General features: G+C 41.8%; 1 protein-coding gene across 1 annotated transcript in view; it reads left to right on the forward strand.

The window, feature by feature from the left end:
- igsf9bb (immunoglobulin superfamily, member 9Bb) overlaps positions 1-25,789 on the forward strand; it is a 499,264-nt gene that overhangs the window by 369,994 nt on the left and 103,481 nt on the right. Inside the window, exon 6 of the mRNA XM_067971024.1 lies at positions 4,682-4,823. Coding sequence (XP_067827125.1) covers positions 4,682-4,823 — 142 coding nt within the window. The remainder of the gene's footprint in view (positions 1-4,681; positions 4,824-25,789) is intronic.

Raw genomic sequence — 25,789 nt, forward strand, 5'->3', positions numbered from 1 at the left:
AATACTCCAAAGCTCTTTGCCCCTCTGCCCTCTCTTAAATACCGTGTGAATCTGCATCCTTCAGAGTAAAAATGCAGCACACAATACAGCAATGAATCTATGAGCTCGTGTTACCGCTGGATCCTCGTCACCACCCATTATTTTCCATTCATTAAGAGTGAATGAGCGGAAACCTGCGGGTGGTGTTCCACGAAAACCGGACTTTATACGTCCTCCTTCATAATGTGCCATTGGGGGCTGGAGTGCAGCTCTCCCACCACCAATACTCAACAATACAAAAGCGTCGAAGACTACAATATTCACAGCTACTGATAGCTGCTGCTGCGGTTGACGCAAAACGTGGCTTGCCAAATAGACCAATAAGAAAGAAAGACCTGCATTTATATAGTGCCTTTCACAACCTCAGCATGTCCCATAGCCCTTTACAGCCAGTGAAGTACTTTTTAAGTGTAGTCACTATTGTAATGTAGGAAACGCGGCAACCAATTTGCGCACAGCATGATCCCACAAACAGCAATGTGATAATGACCAGACAATCTGTTATAGCTGTTGGTTGACCGATAAATGTTGGGCAGGGCACTGGGAGAATTCCCCTGCTCTTCTTCGAATTGTGCCATGGGATCTTTTACATCCACCCGAGAGGGCAGTTAAAATCTCATCCGAAAGACAGCGCCGCACTCCCTCAGTACTACACTGGAAGTGTCGGCCTAGATTATGTGCTCAAATCTCTGGAGCTGGAACTTGAACCCACAACCTTCTGACTTGGAAGCAAACATGAAACTACTGAGCCAAGGCAATAAGGACCAAAGCAAATCTCTACAAAAGATAAAGGGGGAAAGCAATGCTTGTAGGTCACCTGCTGTTCTCACATCACATAGTGGACTGTATAACAATATGATAGAGCTGGCCGCCAATCAACCCTGATAATGAATGCACATTGTCGCTTACACATGAGAGAGACAGTGATACAGAATCCTCATGGGTTTAAAAGGAGGCTTTCACAAAGTTGCTTTCTTTTCCCTGCTAAGAGGCTGTCAGTTCATAGCATTCTCTAATGGAACTGTCTGGCTCTTATCCTTGGGCATCATGTCGACAAACAGAACATGTTGTCAGTGGACTCCTGAAAGGGAAAGAAACTTGCTGTGTGTCAGAAGATCACGTTGTCCTCACTGAATACGTCGCCACAGCTGCTGGATGCACTTGTTGTGAAAACTGTCGTCAGAGAGCACAGTTATGACAAGTCATGAGCCCGTGTGTCACTTCATGAGGGAATGATTCAGCTTTGATAATGTGAATGGGATGGTTGAATTAGCTGCTAGTGGGATCTCGAGTGGAATAGATTTGCAGAGGTTTGTGAAGATTCAAAAACCTTTCACACACGTGCAAAATTCACAAACCTTGAGCAAGATTAGACATTAGTAAAAATTAAGATTTTCCAGAGGATGGTGGATATGTGGAACAGAATGCCAGAAAAAAACAGTTGGCCAGTTAGTCCCTTTTAAAAGGAACTGGGTCATTATTATCAAGAAAGGGAATTGAGTGTTGCAGAGGTTCTCAAACTGGAGTCTACAAGGTATCGAATCATAGAGTGTAACAGCACAGGAACAGGCTGGTTAACCTATGAAGTCTGTGCCAGTGTTTTTCTGCATAAGCCACCTGTCTAGTTCTACTCTCCTGCTCACACCACATCCTTTATAAATTCATCTTTTATACTCAAACATCTAATTTCCTCTTGAAAATACTTATGGAGTCTCCTTCAACAATGATTTGTGGTAGAATATTGTACATTCTAACTACCCTCTGTGTAAAGATTTTTTTTCTAACCCCCTTTTTAATTCCCTTTTTTATCTTAAATTTGTGACTTCCTGTCACTGTCCTGCTGGCCAGTAGAAACAATCAATCACTATTTTCCTTATCACAACCCATCATAACCTTGAAGACCTCATTTAAATGACCCGTCATCTTCAGTGAGAAAAGCTTTAACTTCTCAGGTCATTTTTCATAACTGTAACCCCCTCATCCCTGGTAACATCCTAGTTAATCTTTCCTGCACCTTTTCAATTGCTTTTATATCCTTCCTATAATTGGGTGCTCTTTGAACTTCCTAGGCCTGGAGGATTGGTAAAGGCTGATTTTTGTTTGGTGCAAAAAGACTGCTCTATCATTGGCCTAAATCCACCAAAAAGGGAACAGCTTTTTATAATCCTCCAGACCCAGGAAGTTTACAGTCCTGAGGCAAAAAGTCGCACACAAGCCTGTTAAGATAAAAGGAATTATGAGCCAGGTGAAGTGAGCTTAAGGGCCAGATTTGGCAGATGGGCCACATCTTGGATGCCCCTGTTTCAAGTGGGCCCACCCCTTTTTTGAAAATTCATTCTTGGGATGTGGGCGACGTTGGCAAGGCCGGCATTTATAGCCCACCCTAGGTGCCGAGACAAGGTGCTGATACAATTGAGTGGCATTGTTACCGAGTAAGGATACAGGTTACCTTCTCTAAAGGACATTAGTGAACCTGTTGGGTTTTTACGACAGTCTGGCAGCTTCATGGTCACTTTTATTCACACCGGTTTTTATTTTCAGATTTTTCCTTTAATTGAATTCAAAATCTCAGACTGCCATGGTGGCATTTCAATTTACGTTCTCTGGATTATTAGTCCAGGCATTCCATGGATAAACAACCTATAATTATAGACGGTATAAGACTAGCTGGCCTATGATTTCTTGATTTATCCCTGTCTCCATTTTTGAAGAGCGGAGTCACATTTGCCACCTTCTATTCTTTAGGCACAATTTTCTTTTCCAAACAATTTCTTCCCTAACTTCCCTCCATCTTCTTACCGCGAATGTGTCTGTAGAAAGTCTTTTTATTACCCTTCATCTTTTCTGCTACTTGTTTCTCATATTCCCTCCTACCCTTGACATCCTTGTTGCTTTCCTATATTCTTTATATTTTTTCCTGACTTTGTCTTTTTAACATTTGCCCTGTAAGTATCCTCCCTTTGTTTAGTTTCAAATTAGATCCAGTGTCCCTATTCACTGTGAAGCTCAGCCTTCAATATACTTCCTTTTTTTCCTTACTGGAATGTATTTGAATTGTACTTTATCTATCTGCTGTTTAAATTTTCTCATTGCTGCACTATGGTTCCATTTGTCAATTTTTCCTTCCATTTAATCTGGCCTATGGTTGCTTTTTAATGGCACCAACCTGCCTTTTCCAGTTAAATACCCTTGTCTTTGACTTTTCTTTTTCCTTTTCTATTCTTACACTGAACCTCATTATATTGTGATCACAGCTTCCTAAATGTTTCCCTTACTTTTAGGTCGTTTACTTGCTCCACTTTAATACTTAGAACCATAGAAATGCATTGAAGTTACAACACAGAAACAGGCCATTCAGCCCAACCAGTCTGTGTTGACATTTATCTTCCACACGAGCAAATAGTCCTAAGCACATTTACCCATCCTATTCCCATAACCTTTCACCCCCTTTTCCTTCAGCCACCTATCCAGTCTAATCTTGAACGTTGGCATAGTTCCTACTTCAACCACTAACCCTGAAAATGAATAGCACAGTCTCACAACTCTGTGTCAAGTAGTGCTTCCTTCCTTGCTGGAGTAGCAGAACGTAATGTCTTGTGGCAAGAAACAGGTTTTTATTTGCCCGCTAGTTCCCATTTGGTCAACTCCCAGTATTTGTTGTGCCATCAATGTGAGCTGGGAAGTGGAGGTCAGGGGCTTCCTCACATCAAGGGAGTAAATATCAGCGCAAAAATCACTTTACATCAGTCGTATGGGCTTTAACAGCCAGCTCAAGAATAGCCTGGATATATTGGTCCGATGTATGGTGTGAGACAAAGCATTGTGGACATCCCATGTGAACTATTATATATAATTAGAGGGCATGGTAGACCATAAAGGACAGGTTTTGGTTTGCAGGAGACTTTGTCAGTTTATGGCAATTGCCTCTGATAAATATGTTTGGAGGGGAACCCTAGACCCTAACCCTAATAAGTACCACAAAGCAAAAACAATATGTCACTTGGCATGTGGTGAAAATGATGCTCGTTTCCTCAACATCCAGGCAATTGAAAATCCCTCTCCAAAATGGTGAGTCTCCCTTGAAAAGTAAGTCTGCTCCACATACAGCTTGAATGGAGTAAGTTCCTAACCAAAGCGAGCAGGTTCACTGACAGACAAGTCATTCTCTTCTGTCTGGTGTACAGCCTGTGATAATGAGGAAGCTCTGGCTGTCTGAGGGAGATGTTTAACTGCCTAAGTATCTAATAGCTTTTGCTGTATATTTTGAAAAGTTGCCCTGCTGTGATTTTGGAGGCTTGTCCAGTTAAAAGCATGTGGTTCGAAAGCAATGAATCCCCATGTATCAGCTCTGAGATCAATCCATAATCATGGAAAGGGCAAGTTTAGGGCAGGTTTTTTTTAGTAAATTGAACTTGTATTCACAAACTATATACTATACTGGTGTAATGTTACAAAAGTATCACCATGGTCTGCACTTACAGAACACAAAAACACAATTTAAAGCATTTAAAATCCTGACAATTATGACTTTATTGTTTGCTATAATCTTTTGTTCCAGTTGTTGGCTGATTTGTTGTTTCATCCTTGCTGCTGTGTGATTGTCTCTGGAATAATTAACCAGCTGATTCTTTCTGTCTCCTAGGGCCACCTTTCATCATCTCTCCGCCAGAGAATATAACAGTAAACATATCCCAAGATGCCCTCTTCACCTGTCAGGCAGAAGCGTATCCTGGAAACCTGACATACACCTGGTTCTGGGAGGAAGATAACGTCTTCTTCAAGAAGTAAAGTTTTGATTTTTTTAAATACTGATTCGCTTTTGTATTCCTATCAGGTGACTTTCTCGTGCAGCTCTTAATTTATTGGCAGTAATGTAAATGTTTTTCTAGTACATTTGTTTTTTTTCAAATTATAACAATTTTTCTTTGCTTATTAGACATGTATATTCTAATTCTCCTTTAAATTTTCTCCCCTCCTCTCCTGAACGCACTCACCCCCTTGCTGGGGTCTGGTTTCATGGGCGCTGGCCACCCTACAGCACATCAGCCAAGTGGCCACTCATCTTGAGTGAGTGTCAGCAGGCTATTCATCATGTGAGGCATCACACTCAATCAATGTCCATATACGCCAATTTTGCAGTAGGAGTCACTGGAAATCAGTCAGGATTGGGAACTCTGGTTGATTTTCCTGTGTTGAGAAATTTCTTTTTTACCTCATATCTCACTCATTAGTGCAGAGCCAATTTTAACATAAATATGCATGGTTTGGCTGACAGTACAGCCAATTATACGAGCCAAAAATTGGTCTCCGACTTGTTACTAAATTATTTTGAGCTGTGCTCCCACCTGGATTCACGCAGCAACATATTTGTGGGAGTTGGTGTGTGCTTTTTAACCTATCATCATCCATACCGGGAAGCTAGACCTGGGATTCTCATCATGAGCTTCCTAAATATGGGGGAAGATTTCCTCTAGGTGCTGCGTGCAATGTAATCAGAAACCCGTTCTTTATGAATGGGCTTATATTTTCAATGGGCAGAATGCACAGATGGACACGGAGCTCAAAACTGAGCTCGACCTGTACGGGTGTACAGGGCCAGATCATGGCCCAAATAAAAAATTGCAAATGGATGAACCGTCTATTCCTGCAGCTAAGGAATAAATCAACCCGTTCGGCTTTCGCTGGGGGTTTCTGCTTCTGCACTCACCCATTCACTTTTTTGAGTGAGAAATGGCAGGCCGTCATCTACAGAAGCGAAAAACCTGGCCTTTAAGGTCAGTGGATGGTCCTGAACTCACAGGCTAAATGTTGTTCAGCAATGACATGGCTCATCTCTATCGGACTTCAGCAAGTATATGCACACTGGCACCTTCCAAACCTTAGTGACTGCAAGATTTGAATATATTTCTGTACGTATTCCAGACAGGTGTAAAGATTCCTGATCATAAACTGCTGGGAGCTTGTTGATAAACTGGCAGTAATTATTTCACCATCGTAATACCTCTTGCATTTCTCATCCTTGTTTTCAAATCCCTTCACGGCCTCGCCCCTCCCTATCTCTGTAACCTCCTCCAGCCCTACAATCCTCCGCGATCTCTGCACTCCTCCAATTCTGACCACTTGCGCATCCCCGATTTTAATCACTCCACCATTGGCGGCTGTGCCTTTAGCTGCCTAGGCCTTAAGCTCTGGAATTCCCTCCCTAAACCCCTCCGCCTCTCTACCTCTCTCTCCTCCTTTAAGACGCTCCTTAAAACCTACCTCTTTGACCAAGCTTTTGGTCACCTGTCCTAATATCTCCTTTTGTGGCTCGGTGTCAAATTTTGTTTGATAACGCTCCTGGGAAGTGCCTTGGGACGTTTTACTTCGTTAAAGGAGCGATATAAATCAAGTTGTTTTTGTTGTTGTTGTGTTCATGTTCATGTCCCGAGGACAAGGAGTGCCAGCCCATCGCCGCAAGGAGCTGCTGGAGCAGAAATTGGACAAAATCGGCACTTAAAGTGGAAGCCATACTATTATCAGATAACGGAGCGATTTCATAAGAAAATAAAAGTATGAAGTGGAGGGAAAGGCCATTCGGCCCATTGAGCCTGTACCCTTCAGTGAACCATGCACAATCTGCATTTTTGTAATCTTGTAACTGACCTACATTTCTTGATGTGGAGATGCCGGTGATGGACTGGGGTGCACAAATGTAAGGAGTCGCACGACACCAGGTTATAGTCCAACAGCTTTATTTGAAATCACAAGCTTTCGGAGCTTTGCTCACCTGACGAAGGAGCAAAGCTCCGAAAGCTTGTGATTTCAAATAAAGCTGTTGGACTATAACCTGGTGTCGTGCGACTCCTTACATTTCTTGAGGAGGCAATTAAACACAAGCAAAACTGCAAACTTCCACCAGATAATATTTTGATGGTGCAGCGTAGTCCCAAGAGGCAGTTACCTGGTGTTTTACCTCACTGCCTGTCCAAAATGTAATTATCACATGTAACTGCTTCTCATTTACAAATCTGTCTGAAATCCAGCATATTTCCTTATCAAATTCTATTCACCGATCTGTATTTTTTACCTGGGTGTCCTCTGCCTTCAGATCAGTGCCATAATTTTCCTTCTTATAGGCCCATTTTAAAAATGACATGATTGCAAAGCCATGATATCATATCCCCACGGCTGCACTCTGTTCTCTGCTGTGATGTGTTGATTTGAAATGAATATGTCTCCATTCGGTACAGCTCACCTGGGAGCAAGTGGGGTGAGAGTACAGGTATTATTAAAAACAATAATCAACGGTGACCTGTGAATCTATTCCGGACATGAGACACCTTTGATAATGTGCTGCTGCGAAATAAGTTGTATATTCTACAGTTCCCTTCTGAATATATTACCAGTAGCCAATAGCAGAAACATGGACACTCTGCCATCTTGTGGTAACATTCAGGGGGTGCACATTCAATGGGATATTTTTGAACAGCTGCCAACACTGACATGGCCATTTTAAATGAGCTTTCGTAATTACAATCAAAGGCATTTTCAAAACAGCATTAATGGATTTAAGATACCAGCAAATAATCCCCATAGGTCCATCTGAATCGAAACGCTAATGTGCATTTTTTGAAATTCGGTGCATGGAATAATTAGGCAACAAGAAGACAGGCTTGTGTATTGTGCCTTTTCATACAGTAGTGATTGTTCTGAGGTGTTAGGAAAAGCTGAGAGGTTAAATAGAAACCAGCATGTTTAAACTTGAATATAGATGGGTTTGTAGACTTAAAAAGTTCTTTATCCTCGCTTTCTTACGAACGTATGAACAATGACAGACAGGAAAAGACCCTCTGGTCCATCCAGCCTGTCCCTCACAAACCTGATACCTTGTGTATCACAATATATACACTCCCCACCCCAAAGCATGTAATCTCCTGGGAGAGGCAAAAAGTAGATTAAAAACCCAGGCCAATTTGGGGGAAAAAAATCTGGGAAATTCCTCTCTGACCCCTTTGGCGATCGAAACTAATCCAAGAGATCACTCTGGCCCTGAGAATTCTATGCATTACATTACTTACGTTTTGTAAGAGGTGATCTCCGCCCCAGCCAGAAACAGGTCCAGCTCTCGCTTGATGGAATTCAGCAGATCGGCGTCCACCGCAGGAGCCGGCATCCTGTTCCAGAGGTCCGCTATTCTCTGGGAAAAGAACCACCTCCTGATATCTAACCTAGACCTGGCCCTATACAACTTAAAATTGTGACCCCTAGTCCTCCCTAACCTATTTAATTGGAACAAACTGTCAACTGGAACACAATCTATTCTTTTTATCATCTTATAAACCTCAAGCAGATCACTCCTAAGTCTACGCTTCTCTAAGGTGTAGAGTCGCAGCTCTTTTAGCCTGTCTTGATAACTAAGATGCTTCAAGCTGGGAATTATTCTAGTGGCCCTCCTCTGTACCCTTTCCAAAGCCTCAATATCATCCACAATGTGAGGAGACTAAAACTGGACACACTGGGTGCTAAATTGGGCCGTGGAGCGTCCGTTGTTTCGGCGCTATGTGGCCTCTCCGACATCCAAGATGGCGTCTTGGATGCACATGCATGTTTCCAGTGTGACGTGCACCAGACGCCATCTTGGTATAGGAGTTAGCGCAGGCACAGGTAATAAACGCTGGAATCATGTAAAGTAGGGAGAAAATGGCTTCAAACAGTGTGCAATGCTGATTTAAAGTGGAACTTAGCGCTCAACTCAACGCACAGCCTTAACCCCGGCCATCTGAATGTGTCTTAGAGTGCCTGGAGGACCCCTCACCGGCGCTATTTAAAGGGACCATGCAGGATTTACAGGTTAGTGGCTGGATTATTGCTTCTGGCTGCCGAGACATTTGTAACTGTTTTTGGAGGTCTCCTACACTTGAATACTAAGACGCAGGGACATAGCCTAACATTTAGAGCCAGGGCGTGCAGGAGTGAAGTTAGAAAATGCTTCTACACACAAAGGGTGGGAGAAGTTTGGAACGCTGTTCTGCAGACGGCAGTTGATGTTCGCTCACTTGTGAAAGTTAATTCTGAGATTGATAGATTTCTGTGAACCAAGGGTACTAAGGCATATGGGGCTAAGGCAGGTATATGGAGTTAGGTCACAGGTCCACCATGATCTCATTGAATGGCGGAACAGGCTCGAGGGGCTAAATGCCACTGCCACTTGCTGCCTCTTGATATGCACCACTTTATCCTCCAAGAAAGCGGGATGTGCGTCTGGGTGATGTGCCTGTCATGGTTGAATAGCTAGTGTGTGTGGCCTGTGAGTTGTGGGTGGGCAGCTTGAAACAGTGGTAATGTGTAAGGGTGAGAGGAAGCATCTGGTTGGAAGAGTTGAGTGCTGATGGAAAGAGTTTGTTGGTATGTGGGGGATGGGGTGTATAGTGCATGGTGCAGTTTGTAGGAGATGCCACTTCACAGTTGACCTCACTTACCTTGACCACTCATGACAAAGCACTGAATTTCTTCCTGCACTGCATCCATGTTCATGATGTTGTGCGCCTGACATTGACTTTGTCCCCCACTGCCTTTTGGATATATGTCTGGAGAGCCTCTTGCCCCCCCCCCCCTCCCTCACGGATATAGGATGTCCCTCCTTCTGTCCACCTCTTGCACCAAGGTCTCTAGTGCATCAGCAAAGAACCTTGGTGCACGCACTCTCACAGGCCTGGTACCAACTCAGATTGGCAGATTGGTGAGATCTGGCATGCAGATTGGAGGATGTGGGATTTAGTAGTGCGCAACCTTTATTCAATATTTTAACATAACTCATCAGTGTGTAAACATAGGGATGGGACCTGCATCTGTGTTTTATGTGTGCGATGTCTGATCTCTGTTCAGACTCCATGCAGACAGTAGACTGTTATGTTCAGCAAATAACAGGTACCAGCTTCCTTTAAGAGAATTCTAAAAAACATCCTCCCTTTAAGAGATTGAGCTCCCTCTGGTGGTGGAAAGTGTGAATTGCATTGGTTTCACGTGCCAGGCCTGGAATGGAACTCTGATTGCAAGTAAGTCCTCCGATGGGCTGAAACTTGCGTCCTGCATGCGCAGGGGCCATTGGACATGGGGTAATGGGCACATCATGCTACCTACACCCAACAACGGACCCTATCCAATTTTTTCCCCTGTATTCCAAAGGAGGCCTGACCAATGTAAGATTCTGCTTCTTCAACTGAGAAGCCTACAGGTTGACCCGTAAGAAAAACACAACAACAAGTAGTCTTAGTTCAACTATTTTACTTGATTAGTCAACAGTAAGCAAACAATACATGCACCTCCTTGGTACACTTCCTCGGTACAAGTCCAAACGATTGATTAGTACAGTTGAGCTCTTATAGATCCTTGTGTGGGAAATCAGTCCACCCAACTGCAGTGGAGCTGCTTAGTCTCACAGTCCTTTATATCCCCTGGGTTAGTCATATGATCGGGCTGATATCCATCTGTCCTTTACATGATGTCTTCCTGTTTGTCCACCCTTGATGCGTCATGCCGTACCAGCCGTCTCACCCCCTGGGCTCCTTGCAAATACAGTTTTGACCAAGTCTCAACATGATGTTCCTCTCTTGTCTCAAGGTCCAGCACATACCAACGGGATTCAGTGTTAGCAAACTCAATCAACGGCAATGATTAAATATAAGAGACATAATCAAGGACACTTTGGAGTTCCATAGCTTTCTTATCGAAGAGCCCTATGAATTGAATAGGTCTTTGTGGTTCCTAGGCACTTATCACAAAAAGGAGTATGAGATACAATCATATACTAAAGCCTTCAAGGACAAGCTTTTCTCTTTGTGAGCTGCAATAGTTTCCGCTGCCTATCCACAAGGTTTACTGGGTAGTTTTTGATCAGGTAAACCATACATTTAAATGGAATCCACATCCTTATTACAAATACATGATTCTATACGGTTTCTTCACTCACTGCACCTTCAGAAAATGGTACAAGTTACACATACAATCCTTCAGTCCACCCTTCAGTGGATATGTTAAGTCATTACACATGAACGCTTTGAATACGATATGTGACAGGCAGGTTAACTGTCATGAAAAAGGAAGAGGATATATAACTTTTATACAATATAGTCTTGGTGTTTTTACATTGCAGCAGCATTGAATATCTGCACTCCACGCCAAAGCCCTTGGTCTTATAGTGCAGTGTCCACTCGTCCTTGAATTAGACCTACAAGCTCATATTGATTTACTCTCCGGTGGAGTGATCTCAGTACACATATACGGTTTCTTCATTCACCTCCAGAAAATAGTACAAGTTATACATACAATCCTTCACCAAGGTCTTGTACACAGACAAAATAGTATGCATTGTTTTATAGTCAATTGTCCTATAAATGCACCCCAATGCCCTGTTTGTTCTAGCTATTGCTTCACGGCATTGCTCATGAACCTTTAGAGATCTATGCACTGGAACACCCAGATCTCTTTCTTTCTCCATCATCTACAGATCTTGGTATCATCTGCAAATTTGCAGATTGTACCCAAAACACCTACATCCAGATCATTAATAAGGGGAAGGGGAGGGGAGGAAAGAACAAAAAGGAAGGTCTCTGATAGGTTGGAGGGCATACTCCTTATGGTAGTGAGTTCCACATTCTCATCATTCTCTCAGTTCTGGCATCATCTTATGAAGGGTTATACCTCAAACTTTAAGCTGCCTCTCTGCTACTGGAGAAACTGGTATTCATTTGTCTAGTATCTCAGATAGAAATAACTGAGGTAAAATATGTCCAAGCTGTGTAGATATCATGGGGGCAAATGGAATAGCCCTTCCTTTTTGATGAGACACCATAATACCCATATACCAATGCCAGCCTCGCACAGTGCGTTTTGTACAATTTGAGAAAGTTGACATCTCCAATCTGCTACTTTTCCTTCCCCTGGTTTGGAAAATTTTGCCAATATTTGAAAATCCACGAGCCTGGTGAGAGGACCAACAACACTCACCCATTGAGCTAATTCTGCAAATCGGGTAATCCAGGGACTCGCACTTAGGACTGGTTGAGCTTCTGGAATTTGTTATTTTGTAAATTATACTTTTTTTTTGCAAGAAATGAAGATTGTAAGGCTCAAAATCTGCAGTTCCCGATCCCACCGTTACCCTCCAGCATTAACCCTGCGGAGTTAGTGGGGTCAGTGGGAAAGCACCTCATTACCATGAGACAAAGTGACGCAGGCGTCTCATCAGGTGCCTCAGTACTCACCAAGCCATAGCAGCTGGAAACTCCAGCCTGTCCTATGGAATGGGTTTCCCAGGTCCCCCAACCCCCACCAACGAACACCAGTCATGTTACCTTGCACCCTGAGCAAAGAGAAAACTCCCAAAAATGGCAGAAACCCAGTGGGGTTATTGCTAACTGAACTTGCCTGGTGGGAGACTGATGCAAACAGATCGGCTGCCCATTTTATAAGCCACCCGATTTTACTTTCCATTGACTTCAATTGACATTCAAAGGACAGCATCTCCAACAATGCAGCACACCCCAAATATTGCACAGGAATATAGGAACAGGAGTAAGCCATTCAGCCCCTCGAGCCTATTCTGCCATTCAATTAGATCATGGCTGATCTGTATCATAACTCCATCTACCCGCCTTGGTTCTGTAACCCTTAATACCCTTGCCTAACAAAAATCTATCCATCCCAGTTTTGAAATTTTCAATTGACCGCCCCCGCCGCAACAACTTTTTGAGGGAGAGAGTTCCAGATTTCTACTACCCTTTGTGTGAAAAAGTGCTTCCAGACATCACCCCTGAAAGTACCTAGCTCTAATATTAAGGTTGTTCTGGACACCCCCACCAGAGGAAATAGTTTCTCTCTATCTACCCTATCAACTCCTTTGATCATCTTAAACACCTCAATTAGATCACCCCTTAATCTTTATTTTATGCATTCAAGTCTTGGTGTGGGACTTGAAGGCCCAACTTTCTGACTCTGAGGTGAGAGTGCTGTCAACTGAACCAAGTTTTAATGGGTACGATAGTGTGGTGGTTATGTTGCTGGACTAGTAATCCATGAATCCTGCACTAATAATTCAGTAGAACATGAGTTCAAATCCCACCATGGCATTTTGAGAATTTGAATTCAGTTTAAAAAAAAACCTGGAAATAAAAAGCTAGTAGCGATAAAAGGGATTGTCCTAAAAACACAGCTGGTTCACTAATGTCCTTTAGGGAAGGAAACCTGCCGTCCTTACCTGGTCTGGCCTATATGTGACTCCAGTCCAACACCAATATGGTTGACTTACAGCTGCCCTTTGAAGTACCCTAGCAAGCCACTTAGGTGTATCAAATCACTACCTTCTCAGGGCAACTAGGGATGGATGATAAATGTTGGTTTCACCATTGGTGCCTGCATGCCAAGAATTTTTTTTTAATGTCAGAATACAGGCTCAGTGCTGGGGAGAGATGGCTGCACATGGAACTGATGATTTAAAGTGTCATTTTTCCATGGTCACTGGGCTAAAATGGAAATAAAACACAGAAACCAGTACCCTAAAGATCCAAGTTTCGTAGAGGTTAGTGAGGCCTTTTTAAATTATTTTTTTATTGAGAACAGCAGTGTAGTGTAAACACCTTTCTGTCTTTGAGATGCTGATGTCAGTGGGAGCCCTAAGCTGGGTTACCACCATAAGGGAAGGTTTTCTCTGCGTGCTGTGTGTAATGAAATCGTAACTCACAGACCAATTTACATAGACGTTCCCTCCAACAGTGCATGAATATGCTCCTCGCTTCTTCATAGTGACAAACTGCAACATCTCTGGGAGGATGAAAAGACTGCATGTGAGCACATGCTGGGCTGCTAAATGGCATCCGCAGTTTTTAACTTGGAAATGATGCAATTTGGCACCGAAGCCAAAACCTATCAGACTGCTGTAATCTTCATAATTATTTTTGATCAGCTTCAAAGATCCTGTTGAAAATCGGAAATGACAGCAGCCTGAAATTTGGATGCGCCAGAATTGGATGCATCTACAGTTTCTATCCAGCGAGCATATTATTATTGCAAGATAATAAATCCCTCTAATGAAAACAATATGTTGATAAACATGCATTAATTAAATGGTCTTATTTTAAAATGTTTTAATTCAAAACAATTAGCCACTGACTGGGTAAACTTTCTACAAAATGTCACTTCTAAATTAAGTTAACCCAACAAATAAAATTGTGCCCTGAGTCACTCGCTACATCGAAAGTATTAATGCTGATGATATTTTTCTTGACACAGAATAACAGATGTGTGTGCTGCATGTTCCCAGACAGTGGCCTTAGATTATGTCATTGGCTGTGAAAGCAAATAGCTCCTGAATCTCAAGAGTGTGTTACAGCTTTAAATAATCTCCCTGGTGACTTTTTTTTTAATACATGTAGTTTTACTTCCATTCGTGAGATTTCAACCTCAAGCTTTATTTGTTCGTATCCCTATAAATGTCTGCAGTGTTTCCTTTGTCACAGTTAACCGCTGCCATTTTCTCTTATCATAATAAGGGTTTTTTAAAAATAAGATTGTATGATTATTCTTTCACTTCTAGTCTATCAGTTCTTTCTCTCTGTATCTATCTATCTCTTTCTATATATAGCTATCTCTCATCCTCTCAGATGATAACAGATTTGTCTTGGTCTAAATAATGTTGAACAGAGGAGTTCCGATCATGTGAGCAGTTTGAAGTTTATAGATTAATCCTTCTCATTCAGTCAAAGATTTTCATTTCACAAAATGACCTCGATAAAAGTTTCTGGTCTGTTAATGGACAGTGACGCCTGTTCAAAATTGCAAAAAGACAGTTTTATTCAGATTTAAACAAAAGTATATCTGACTTCAAAACATACACCCGATTTAGATTGGAGACCAAATTCAGTTTGGATGAGGGACTGAGCAGACCAGTGGGTTAGCACACTGTTCTTTCACCTCTAGGATTCAGGTTAGATTCTAACCTGATGAGAAGGGAGTCTCCTCTCTGTTAATGAAATGCACAGTGCATCCAGTTCCTGATGGGCACAACTTCACAATGTAAATCTGACCCCTGTGCAGCAATAACTGGCACTAAATTGACAATCTCATTCAGAGGGACGGCTCCTATCACGTGGGCGAGGAGGGCAGAGCCATTTTGAGTTCGGGCCCCATTTAAATCTCGTCGGCAAGCTGCACGCCCCAAATGGGCATGCTGTAGCGGCTCACTGGCACCAGGCTGGTACAACATCGGGCAGTTCAGACGCCGCGCCAGCCTGCAGGGAGGATGGAAGGCCAATGCGGAAAAGGGTGAGCCCAGGCCGGCAGCGACCCACAGTGTCCCTGTAGATCCAGGAGGAGCGCTCCTGCTCCATAAACCTACAACCCAGAAACTGTTCTAGGCTGTTTTTGGAGCAATCAGAGAGGTCCCTTTGAGGACCAGTGGTTAGGGCACTCAACACTGCAACACATGGGCGGAGCATGCATGGCACATGCTCCACCCATCTGCCCCTGAAAATTGTAATCTGGGTCCTAGGTACATCATAGGACCCCAATTTGCATAATAAAGAGGCCTACCACCTGAAACAGGCGGGTGCTCCAGCCGCCCAAGGGAAGGCCCTTTAAAAATGGCGGCGGCTGGAGCATTGACATTAATGAGGCGGTTAGTCGACCAACCCCATTTTGTGGCCGTTGCTGCCATGTTAACAGTGATTTGGTGGGGTGAAAATTGGCCCCTGGGAGTCCATGAAGATTGCTGACATGTAAAATTAGAATGTCACGCTGCCGGCAGTGGATTGTGCCATTCAGACCTAAGGCACATTTTTGAAGGCAGAATAAGGAGTGCTTTAACTCTGCAGCCAGCCTGTGCTGTATGTGACTTTAAAGTCCCTGAAGTCTGTAGGTGCAACAAGTCTGCATTCATGAACACATTTGGCCAATTAGACAAGCAAAAAATTTGCCAAAAAAAATGTACTAACCAATCTGCTCATGCATAGAACCGGTGCGGACTCAATGGACCGAATGGCCTCCTTCCTTGCTGTAACCTTCTATGATTCTATGAAATTGAATTTAGTCTACTAACAGTATCTAGTGCATCTACCCTAGTAAATGTCAGAGTGCTTTGTATTACAGTCCCAGAGATGGGTTGTGGTGAGTTATACCCTGCAGGACAGGAGTAGAGCAAAGATTCAAGTGAAGCTGCAGGCAGTGTAAATGTCTCTTGGTGCAGTGAAGAATTTTGCATTGTATACACAATAAATAGTAATGAGGAAGAGTTGTAAATTTGGAATAATTCCCAGTTCATAGCTGTAATGTGAAGCTGGTGCAGGTTTCCTATGGCACAGCCATGATGGGTTTTGAACCACATCAATGCCGCCTGCCTGAAAATAATGACCCTCACCAATTGGATAGAAAATGCCACAGGCTTCAGTTGTGGCCAAGTTACTAGGGACCATATCAGCTAAATTGACGCCATATTCCTTAATGCGAATCAGCTGGATAAGTTCTTTCACCAAAGTTCCTTCCATAAATGTATAGTTTGATGGGATTTCCTTCCTTTAAACACAGAATAGTCTCTACAGCATTCAAAGCATATGCAACCTTTCTTTCGTACAACATCTGAAAAAATGGTTTATGCTAGATTCTACGGACAAATGTTAGAAAATAGAATTAAAAGGGCATAAAGAACCCAGGCAGATTTCTTAATTCGCAGAAGTGTTGGAATAAATGAAATATTAGTAGACTCAGTTGACATAATGAAGCTGGATATAGTAAAACTGTATCATGAACATTTTTTAATGGGTTCCATTTACCACATAACAGAATGAAATAACACTCCTGTTAGAGTGAAATGATCAATGGAAATTAGAGTCTTTGGTCATAAAGCACATTATCTTTGTCAGTACACTAACTACGTTTCTTAATTACATTTTTTAGAAGTGTTCATTGCACGAACTTCTATAGGAAGTAGTCAATCTCAGGAATGAAGTCTCTTATTGAAGTGCTCCATCAGTTTCATGTCTGTTCTGCATCAGGACCTTGACTGTTCCCTCTAACTAAACTTGAACTAACCTCATTTCACCGAATCATAGAATGTTACAGCACAGAAGCATGCCGTTTGGTTTATCAGCTTGTGCTGTTGTTTTTCGCCACAGGAGCTCCTCAACTAATTCCACTCTCCTGATCATTCCTTTTGATACCCCTCTTTTTCAAGCAATTATCTAATTCCCTTTTAAAATAATTTATGAACTTTGTTTCATCAATATTTTATGGCAGGGTCCCAAATCTAACCTTTTTCTAACCTCTGATGTTTTTGTTGTTGTCTTATATTTGTATCCTCTCATTAGCATCTCATTGACGAGTGGAAACAATGACTATTTACCATATTATAACTTTTAATAGTCTTTCAGGACCTTTATCAGGTCACCGCTTAACTTCTCGGCTGTAATGAAGAAGCCCTAACTTCTCAGCTCTCTCTTAACTGTAACCCCTCATCCTTGGTAACATCCTGGTAAATCTGTGCTGCACTTTTTCCTTGCTTCGATATTCTTTATATCCCACCTGTAGTAGGTGCTCATAACTGTACACAATACTCTGACTGTAGCCTAACTAAGATCTTGTACAAGTTCAACATTACGTACTTATTTCTGTATTCTATGCCTCGAGATACAAGACCAAGAATTCCTTTTGCATTTTTTGTAGCATAATCTACTTGTGCTGCAACCTTTTAATGACCCATGTATCTGAATACCAAGGTCCTCCTGCTCCTCTGAAAATCTTACCATTTAAATTGTATTTCTTATCCATATTCTTAATTCTAAAATCTATTACTTCACGTTTTTTGATGCACAGAGTAGAAGCTAAGCATTCCCCGATGGGGAAGAGGCAATATTGGAGAGTGCCTGGGCTACTCTCGCACATCTCCCAGTGAACAAAAACAGAGTGGCATCATCAAAGGTGTGGGGGTATAGGCTTGGGTGGAACAGGTGACTTTGGACCTATGGTTCCCAAAGCTCTCCACCGCTGGGGTTTCCTCACCTCATGCCTGGGTCTGTTGTCGATTAACTGATAGCGATTGATTGCTATGACTAGTCAATGACTTGATTGTCGTTGCATCATGTGACTGCCAGGATGGTAGAAGGCAAACTAGATGGATCATGGTCTTTTTTCATTTAGCAATTCCTGTGTTCCTGTGAGTATATCCATTCCCTCCTTCGCACCCCACACACCCATACACACATAGCTGTGGTGGATGGGCTGGTGAGAGCTATAAAAGGGAATGAAAGTGAATAACAAAACAGATTGCAAATTAAATTGTTTTAAAATCCTGCACATGTCAGCTCATCTTGATGAGCAGTTTATAAGTTCACGGGTGACTATAGAAAGTCTGTATAAATGGACTTTAAATGGAAATTCATTCTGTTTGGACAGAATGTATTCCTGTATTTTACAAACATCTCAGTAGAGATGGGGAGCACTGCATTTTCTGCCTGATAGATCTTTATGAGCTCTCTGAATTCTATTAAAGATTTAGTGCCAATTAGTTCTAAGTTATGAACAAATTTGTGCCAACGCCTGTCCTTTAGGAGGTGAATTGAGATTGTCCAAATAATTTCTCTTAGGACTATAACAGCTGCTAAAGAGGGAGGAAATTTTCATCATATTTATCTGGATTTGATTTAACCAAATTCCAGAAGTAATAAGAGCAGTTCAGACATGCTGCTTCTCACATTGTCATAATCTACGTGCCTTTCAAATTCTGAGTTTTTTTCAGTTTGATTGGCTGAGGGGTTTTAAAAGCTAACATATTTGAATTATACTAATTGTAGTTCTACCTTGAAGTATTTATATTTTTATTGGGATAAAGCAAACAAGAAAAGGAGTGTATTTTGCTTTGGGTGTTCCAGTTGTCAGCCTTGGCTCAATGGTAGCACTTTCACCACTGAGTTAGAAGGCTGTGGGTTCATAGTCCCACTCCAGAGATTTGAGCATATAATCCAAGCTGACTCAAGGGAGTGCGGCACTGTCGAGGGGAGAGTTGTCTTTTGGATGAGACGTTAAACCGAGGTCCCATCTGCGCTTTCAGGAGGAAATAAAAGATCCCACGGCACTATTGGAAGAAGAGCAGGTGTGTTCCCGGTGTGCTGGTCAACATTTATCCCTCAACCAACATTTAAAACAGATCATCTGGTCATTTATTTCATTGCTGTTTGTGGGAGTTTGCCGTGCGCAATTTGGCTGCCGCGTTTCCTACATTACAACAGTGACTACACTTCAAAGAATATTGCATTGGCTGTGAAGCGCTTTGGGACGTCCTGAAGTCGTGAAAGGGGCTATATAAATGCAAGTTCTTTCTTTCTTTAACAAAAAAGTAAAGAAAACTAAACTGGTGATCAAAAATGGTAATGGACATTTCCTTCTATTCTTACCATTGCTGTACAGTTTACTCTCAGGCCATCCCATAGTTCAGTCACAAGTTCATTCATTGAAGCCTATAGGGGGAATTTTAACTCCTGGGCAGGAAGCCTGGGTGCTGCAGTGAGAGAAGCAGCCCCTTTTAATGGGCGAGACTCACTAACATCTCACAGGCCAGCTGTCCCTGACACTAATGATATACAAGTTCATCCAGCTATGAGCTACAGTTGGGGATTGCTTCGAGTCAGGACAATGGAAATCAAGGTTGGGGTTGGATTTGGTTGAGGAATCACAAAATCTTCATTGGGCCATCCACACTGAGTTTTGCTCACTTCACAGTTGATTTAACGATATTTTGTCAGTTTTTATGTGCTTGAGAACATTACTACATTAGTTCAAGTATTGTGATTGGCTGTTTTTTTGTTTTGTCGAGTTGTGTTTCACAAACTCGACAGGAAGAAAACAGCCACTGGCCGCATTTTCATCAGCAGATTGGTCATGTTTGACTGACTGCCGATCCCTTCCTGTGATGTGGATTGGTCATGTTTGACTGACTGCTGATCCCTTCGCTGTGATGTGGATTGGTCATGTTTGACTGACTGCTGATCCCTTCCTGTGCCCACCCACCAATCCCTAGATGTAATGTGGATGAGTAGTATTTACCCAAGTACCACGAATGTGAGAATAATTTTTTTTTGAAATAACCAGAAAAGGGTCAGTGGCTCAGGTCTTCAACTTTTAGCCATTGAATGAAGTAAACCTCAATGGATGTGTGTTACTGGTTATGCACTGGGTCACTAGAAGGATCAGACCGCCACAGAGTCAGAGGACATATCCCATCAACCGAAGCATAGCTTCTATAACCTGATAAAATGTAGCAGTAACCCAGGCTGTGGAGCAGTCACAGACCTAAACAGGCATGAACTGAATGGTTACGCTGATTGTGTCCTGTTGGTTGAAGTAGGGCAGCATGGAGGTGACTGTATATTTTTTTTAAGATAATTGAGCATCTTCAAAAATGAATGAGAAGAGCTGAGCACTCGGAGCTGTAGTCTGAAACCCTGTCAATGCCAGACGTTCCAGGCAACACACATTAATAATTTAGGAGCACGGATCAATCATCGGAATCTGTCTGCCCTTTAATATCTTGCTCTCTCAGATCATGTTGTAAGGACCAAAGAGTGAGTGATAAGTACTCATATGAAAACTGGTTTTGCAAAAGACAAGTGTAAGTATGGATTTGTCCTTAAAGTGGCTTCAAGACAGTAATAGTCAACATGAACATTGTAACAGGAACACACTAAAAGATACACAGCAAAGGGCTGAAATTCCATATGGTTCCACAAGTCTCCCACTGGAGTTACAACGGAAGGCCAGTGGAATCTCCTGCAGATTTTCAGCCCCCAGGTGTATATCTGTGGCACAGCAAGTAGAGTTGCCAATGCATTACAGCATGAATGTGTAAAGCTAAAGACCAAGGAATAAATAAGTAATTTTTTTTTATTCATTCATGGGATGTGGCATTGCTGGCAAGGCCAGCATTTGTTGCCCATCCCTAATAGTCCTTGAGAAGGCGGTGATGAGCCGCCGCCTTGAACCGCTGCAGTCCGTGTGGTGAAAGTTCTCCCACAGTGCTGTTAGGTAGGGAGTTCCAGGATTTTGACCCAGCGACAATGGTGGAGCAATTAAAATCGGAGATACACAGGAGGCCAGAATTGGAGGAGCGCAGAGATCTTGGAGGGTTTTAGGGCTGGAGGAGGTCACAGAGATAGGGAGGGGCGAGGCCATGGAGGGATTTGTAAACAAGAATGAGAATTTTAAAATCGAGGCATTGCTGGACCGGGAGCCCATGTAGGTCAGCGAGCACAGGGGTGATGGGTGAAAGAGACTTGGTACAAGTTAGGTTAAGGGTAGCAGAGTTTGGATGAGCTCAAGTTTACGGTGGTTGCAAGGTGGGAGGCTGGCCACGAGAGCATTGGAATAGTCGAGTCTAGAGGTAACAAAGACATGGATGAGGGTTTCAGCAGCAGAAGAGCTGAGGCAGTGGTGGAGACGGGCGATGTTATGGAGGTGGAAGTAGGCGGTCTTGGTGATGGAGCGGATATGTGTTCGGAAGCTCATCTTGGTCAAATAGGTCGTCGAGATTGCGAACGGTCTGGTTCAGCCTCACAGTGGCCAGGGAGAGGGATGGAGTTGGTAGCTAGGGAACTGAGTTTGTGGCGGGGACCGAAGACAATGGCTTCGGTCTTCCCAAGATTTAGTTGGAGGAAATTTCAACAGAGATTGCCTGTTTATATGCCACAACCTGGTTAGTATTTCAATCGTTTGGTGTGGTTCTTAGTACTTGGGCGGAGAACACAGCCACTGTTACGGGTCATTTTGGTGGGAATTAAATCCAAATGTGGAGTCATTCTGCCTGAATTTGGACCTTGTTTACAGCATGGTACTTTGAAGGTTCTTCAGATGACATTAGCTGCACATTTGTCATTTCTCTTTCATCTATCAAAAGTATTGCACTACAGGAAGGATATAAATATTGAAAAGATCCAATTCATGTGTCATCCATCTGCAGACTGATTGTTTCCGAAAGACTAGAATGTTCTGTACAATAATAGCTTGGTACGGAAGCATTGCTAGCTGAAACAAATGGGAGCATGAAGCAGGTTTCTTTACAATGAAAAGAGGTAATTTGGAAGAAGATGCCATAAAACCATGCAATATTGAGACAGAGAGAGCTCTGTCATGCACCGGAAATTATGTTTGGCTGACGGAAGTGAGAATCCATTGTGCTTCTATAGGAAATCATAAGAAGATGCAATAAAACTATGCAATGTTGGGACAGTGGAATGAAACAGGCACAATCACAAAAAAAATGTCTACATGGTTTCCAAATATGAGAATCCATAGTGCTTCTATAAGGGCTCATAGCTTCTGGTACAAGGCAGTTATCAAGTTGAGGGATTCTGGTGGAATCATAAACCATAAAAGAGGAAGGGATTTAACTATTGACAGCGCTGGGATTCAATCATTGCCTTGAAATCACTCCAAAGCAGCTGCCATGTTTATACTGTGAAAACATTGGGCTTATTTAATTTTGGCTTTGATTTTAGTGGACAGTGGCTGTCGTGCAGTCACCAGTTGCCAGTGCACTCTGTGTCGAAGACATGTTGTGGTATATTCACACTGAATGTTTAACAATCATGACAGTATTACTGTTTGTTTATTGTGAAATAGTGTAATGAGAAATTCCATGGCCTGTATGATATAGAGAGCTGCAGACGTGCATAATGTGGTCATGAGTTGGCTCTGAATCACATCACTCATGCCAACATAGGACACCAAGCATGTCTGTAATTCACCTGTCTAGTCATTATCTTGTATATCGGTAAGCCTCACTTGATGGCACTAACTGTGAGAATGAAACTGCCATGATTATTATTTAGCTTGTGGAGCCTGATATCAGATTACTGCTTTGAAATCACTCCATGGTCTGTATGATTTTATTATAATGTGTATTGTTCAAATATATGGGATGTATTCTGTTTTTGGCCCATTTTGTGCTGGCAGCGACCACTGGCACAATGGTAAATCTGTGGAGTTGATATGTTGTTATATTTACACAAGAAGAATAATGATTGTGGTGTCATAACAGAAAGTTTATGAAGAAATAGTTGTAGTCGATTGCCAGGAACATCTAAGGCCAATATATATTACAAGGCTGTCATTTTCAGAAAGTACAAAGTTTTGTTACTAATTTGTCTTTTTGTTTAGATTAAAGTTTTTAAGATTTTAACTGCAGTTGAATTAGTCAGAGCCTCACAGTACACGTGGCCAAGCATTGAATATGTAGAATCTATATAAAACATAGTTACTGAATGGCTTCCCTGTGGCTTAGTGGGTAAGTGCACCACCTGGTGTGGTACTAAGCCATACATACCACAAGGTCCTTGGTTTGATTCTCAGGTAAGACAACATTTCAGACTTTTGGGGAAAAATCAACCATGGTCCCCGCTGTTAATAACATTCACTTGGCCTTTTCTGAAAAATGCGTGTTTGGACATTAAATGAGAACAGGATCGGGCTCAGCTTGGCTCAAGCCCTTCATGGTAGAACATCTCCATTTAGGCTTACACATAAAGAATGGTCACCTGGGTGAAGTACCAGAAAGCAGCCTGCACATGTGGCATCATTATTCCGGTATACTAGGAGGACAGATTTAAAATATTAACGATAATAATAAAAACAGAACATGCTAGAGAAGCTCAGCAAGTCACGCAGCACGTGAGCTTCTCCAGTATTTTCTGTTTTTATTTCAGATTTTCAGCATCCGCAGTATTTTGCTTTTGGTTAAAATATTAACTGTGCCTTCGGCCTAACTCTATGTAAAGAGACCCCCTGCTGATAGTACAGCTAACAGTCATTGGCTTTGGAAAAAAAAACATTTTGAGCCACAGCTGGAATCAGCAAAAAGGAACTTTTTGACAGTAATTGATTTTTTTACTTACAGATCAGTAAATGGGTCATGGAATCTAATAGCAATGATGAATTCAAAGAAATACACATATCAGATTATTAGAACACCAAACAATCAGTGCTTCGGTGCATTCTACAATTTACGCCGACTCTCCGTCATTATTGCCAAATTTAGTTGCAGCATAGTTAAGTCAGTCTCTCAACCCCTGTGAGTGCCTTTACACCATGTATTAATGAGATAGTGATAATTTAATTCATCTTATTTCATTTTACTTGTGTCAAAGTGAGAAAATAATACTTCCTTGAATGCATTTATAATTTTTTTAATTTTACATTTTTGGAATAATGTGTTCCATCTTGTATTGGGCTTTTAGTAATAAAAAAGAAAGCTCAGACATTCAGAGATTTATGGTAGCAGAGTTACATACATAATGGTGACTCTGATATATATATATATATGTCAAGGGTTACTAACTTGGATGAATGCTGGAGTAATGTTTGGGAAATGTCTGCCTTCACCATCATTTCAAGATGATTAATCTCAAGGATTGGTGAGGCTGCTTTTATTTATATTCAAGAGAGAGGGAGACATAGTTTGAAGAATTTTTCCCAGTTAAGTGTGTGGGAATAGGCTTTGGATAGACTGATCTACTGTAGTATCCAGAGCCGTACATCCCAGCTGGCAGGCAGTACATCAGAGGAAGGCAACATCCTTTTGTAAATTGGGGTTTCATCCTTATTGGTGGAGTAGGGTGGTGGAATAGGTGAAATATAATGAAATGTAACCATTCTAATAAATACTATTGAACAAAGTGAGATCCTACTAAAAAACAGAATACTATTTCCAGAATGGTCAGAAATACCACAGTTTATCTGTTGACCAGGTTTAAACTGAAATGTAGTTCTGGTCTTTCTTGAGCTGCATGTTTCCCATCTATTTAATTAACTTTAAGCTGCTCAAATGCAACATTTAACATTGATTTGGACAGTGACCCATATTTCAACTCCCATGTATCTAACTGGACCTCAGTCGAGTGGGACAAGGCTGGTTGCCCAGCTCAGTGAGATCAGCCCACTATGGTGTCAGAGAGTTCAGATATGGAATATGAAGAGTTGGTCATTCTCGGTGAAGAGTATGAATTAGATTTTAATTGAATACATTTTATTTGAAGAATGTTTAATTTTGTTTTACGTATGTCAAAGTGATAAAATAATACATCCTTGAATTCATTTGTATTTTTTTGTTATTTTTGATGTTTTGAAATAAAGGAGTAAATTTTCAACTTGCTGCCAGGGTAAAACTAGCACTGCAAACTGGGCACCCATTGTAGAAACCGTCGAATTTTCATTGGCATTGATTTCAATGGAATGAAAATTAGGTGGGTTCTATAATAGATTGCCAATCCATAATGCCAGTTTTACCTCCCAGACGGCAAGTTGTAAATCTACTCCAATGCGTTCCATCTTGCATTGGGCTTTTAGTAATAAAAAGGGGTTATAATCCATCAGTATGGTTTCTAATTTATCAGTAACATTTCCAATTTATCAGTAACATTTCCAATCCATCAATCCAGTTTCTAATCCATCAGTCCAGTTTCTAATCCATCAATCCAATTTTTAATCCATCAATCCAATTTTTAATCCATCAGTCCAGTTCTAACCCATCAGTCTAGTTTCTAATCCATCAGTCCAGTTTCCAATTCATCAATAACATTTCCAATTTATCAGTACCATTTCTAACCCATCAGTCCAGTTTCTAACCCATCAGTCCAGTTTCTAACCCATCAGTCCAGTTTCTAACCCATCAGTCCAGTTTCTAATTCATCAATAACATTTCCAACCCATCAGTCCAGTTTCTAATCCATCAGTCCAG

The sequence above is a fragment of the Heptranchias perlo genome, chromosome 33 (assembly GCF_035084215.1).
Source record: "Heptranchias perlo isolate sHepPer1 chromosome 33, sHepPer1.hap1, whole genome shotgun sequence".
NCBI classification, from domain to species: Eukaryota; Metazoa; Chordata; class Chondrichthyes; order Hexanchiformes; family Hexanchidae; genus Heptranchias; species Heptranchias perlo.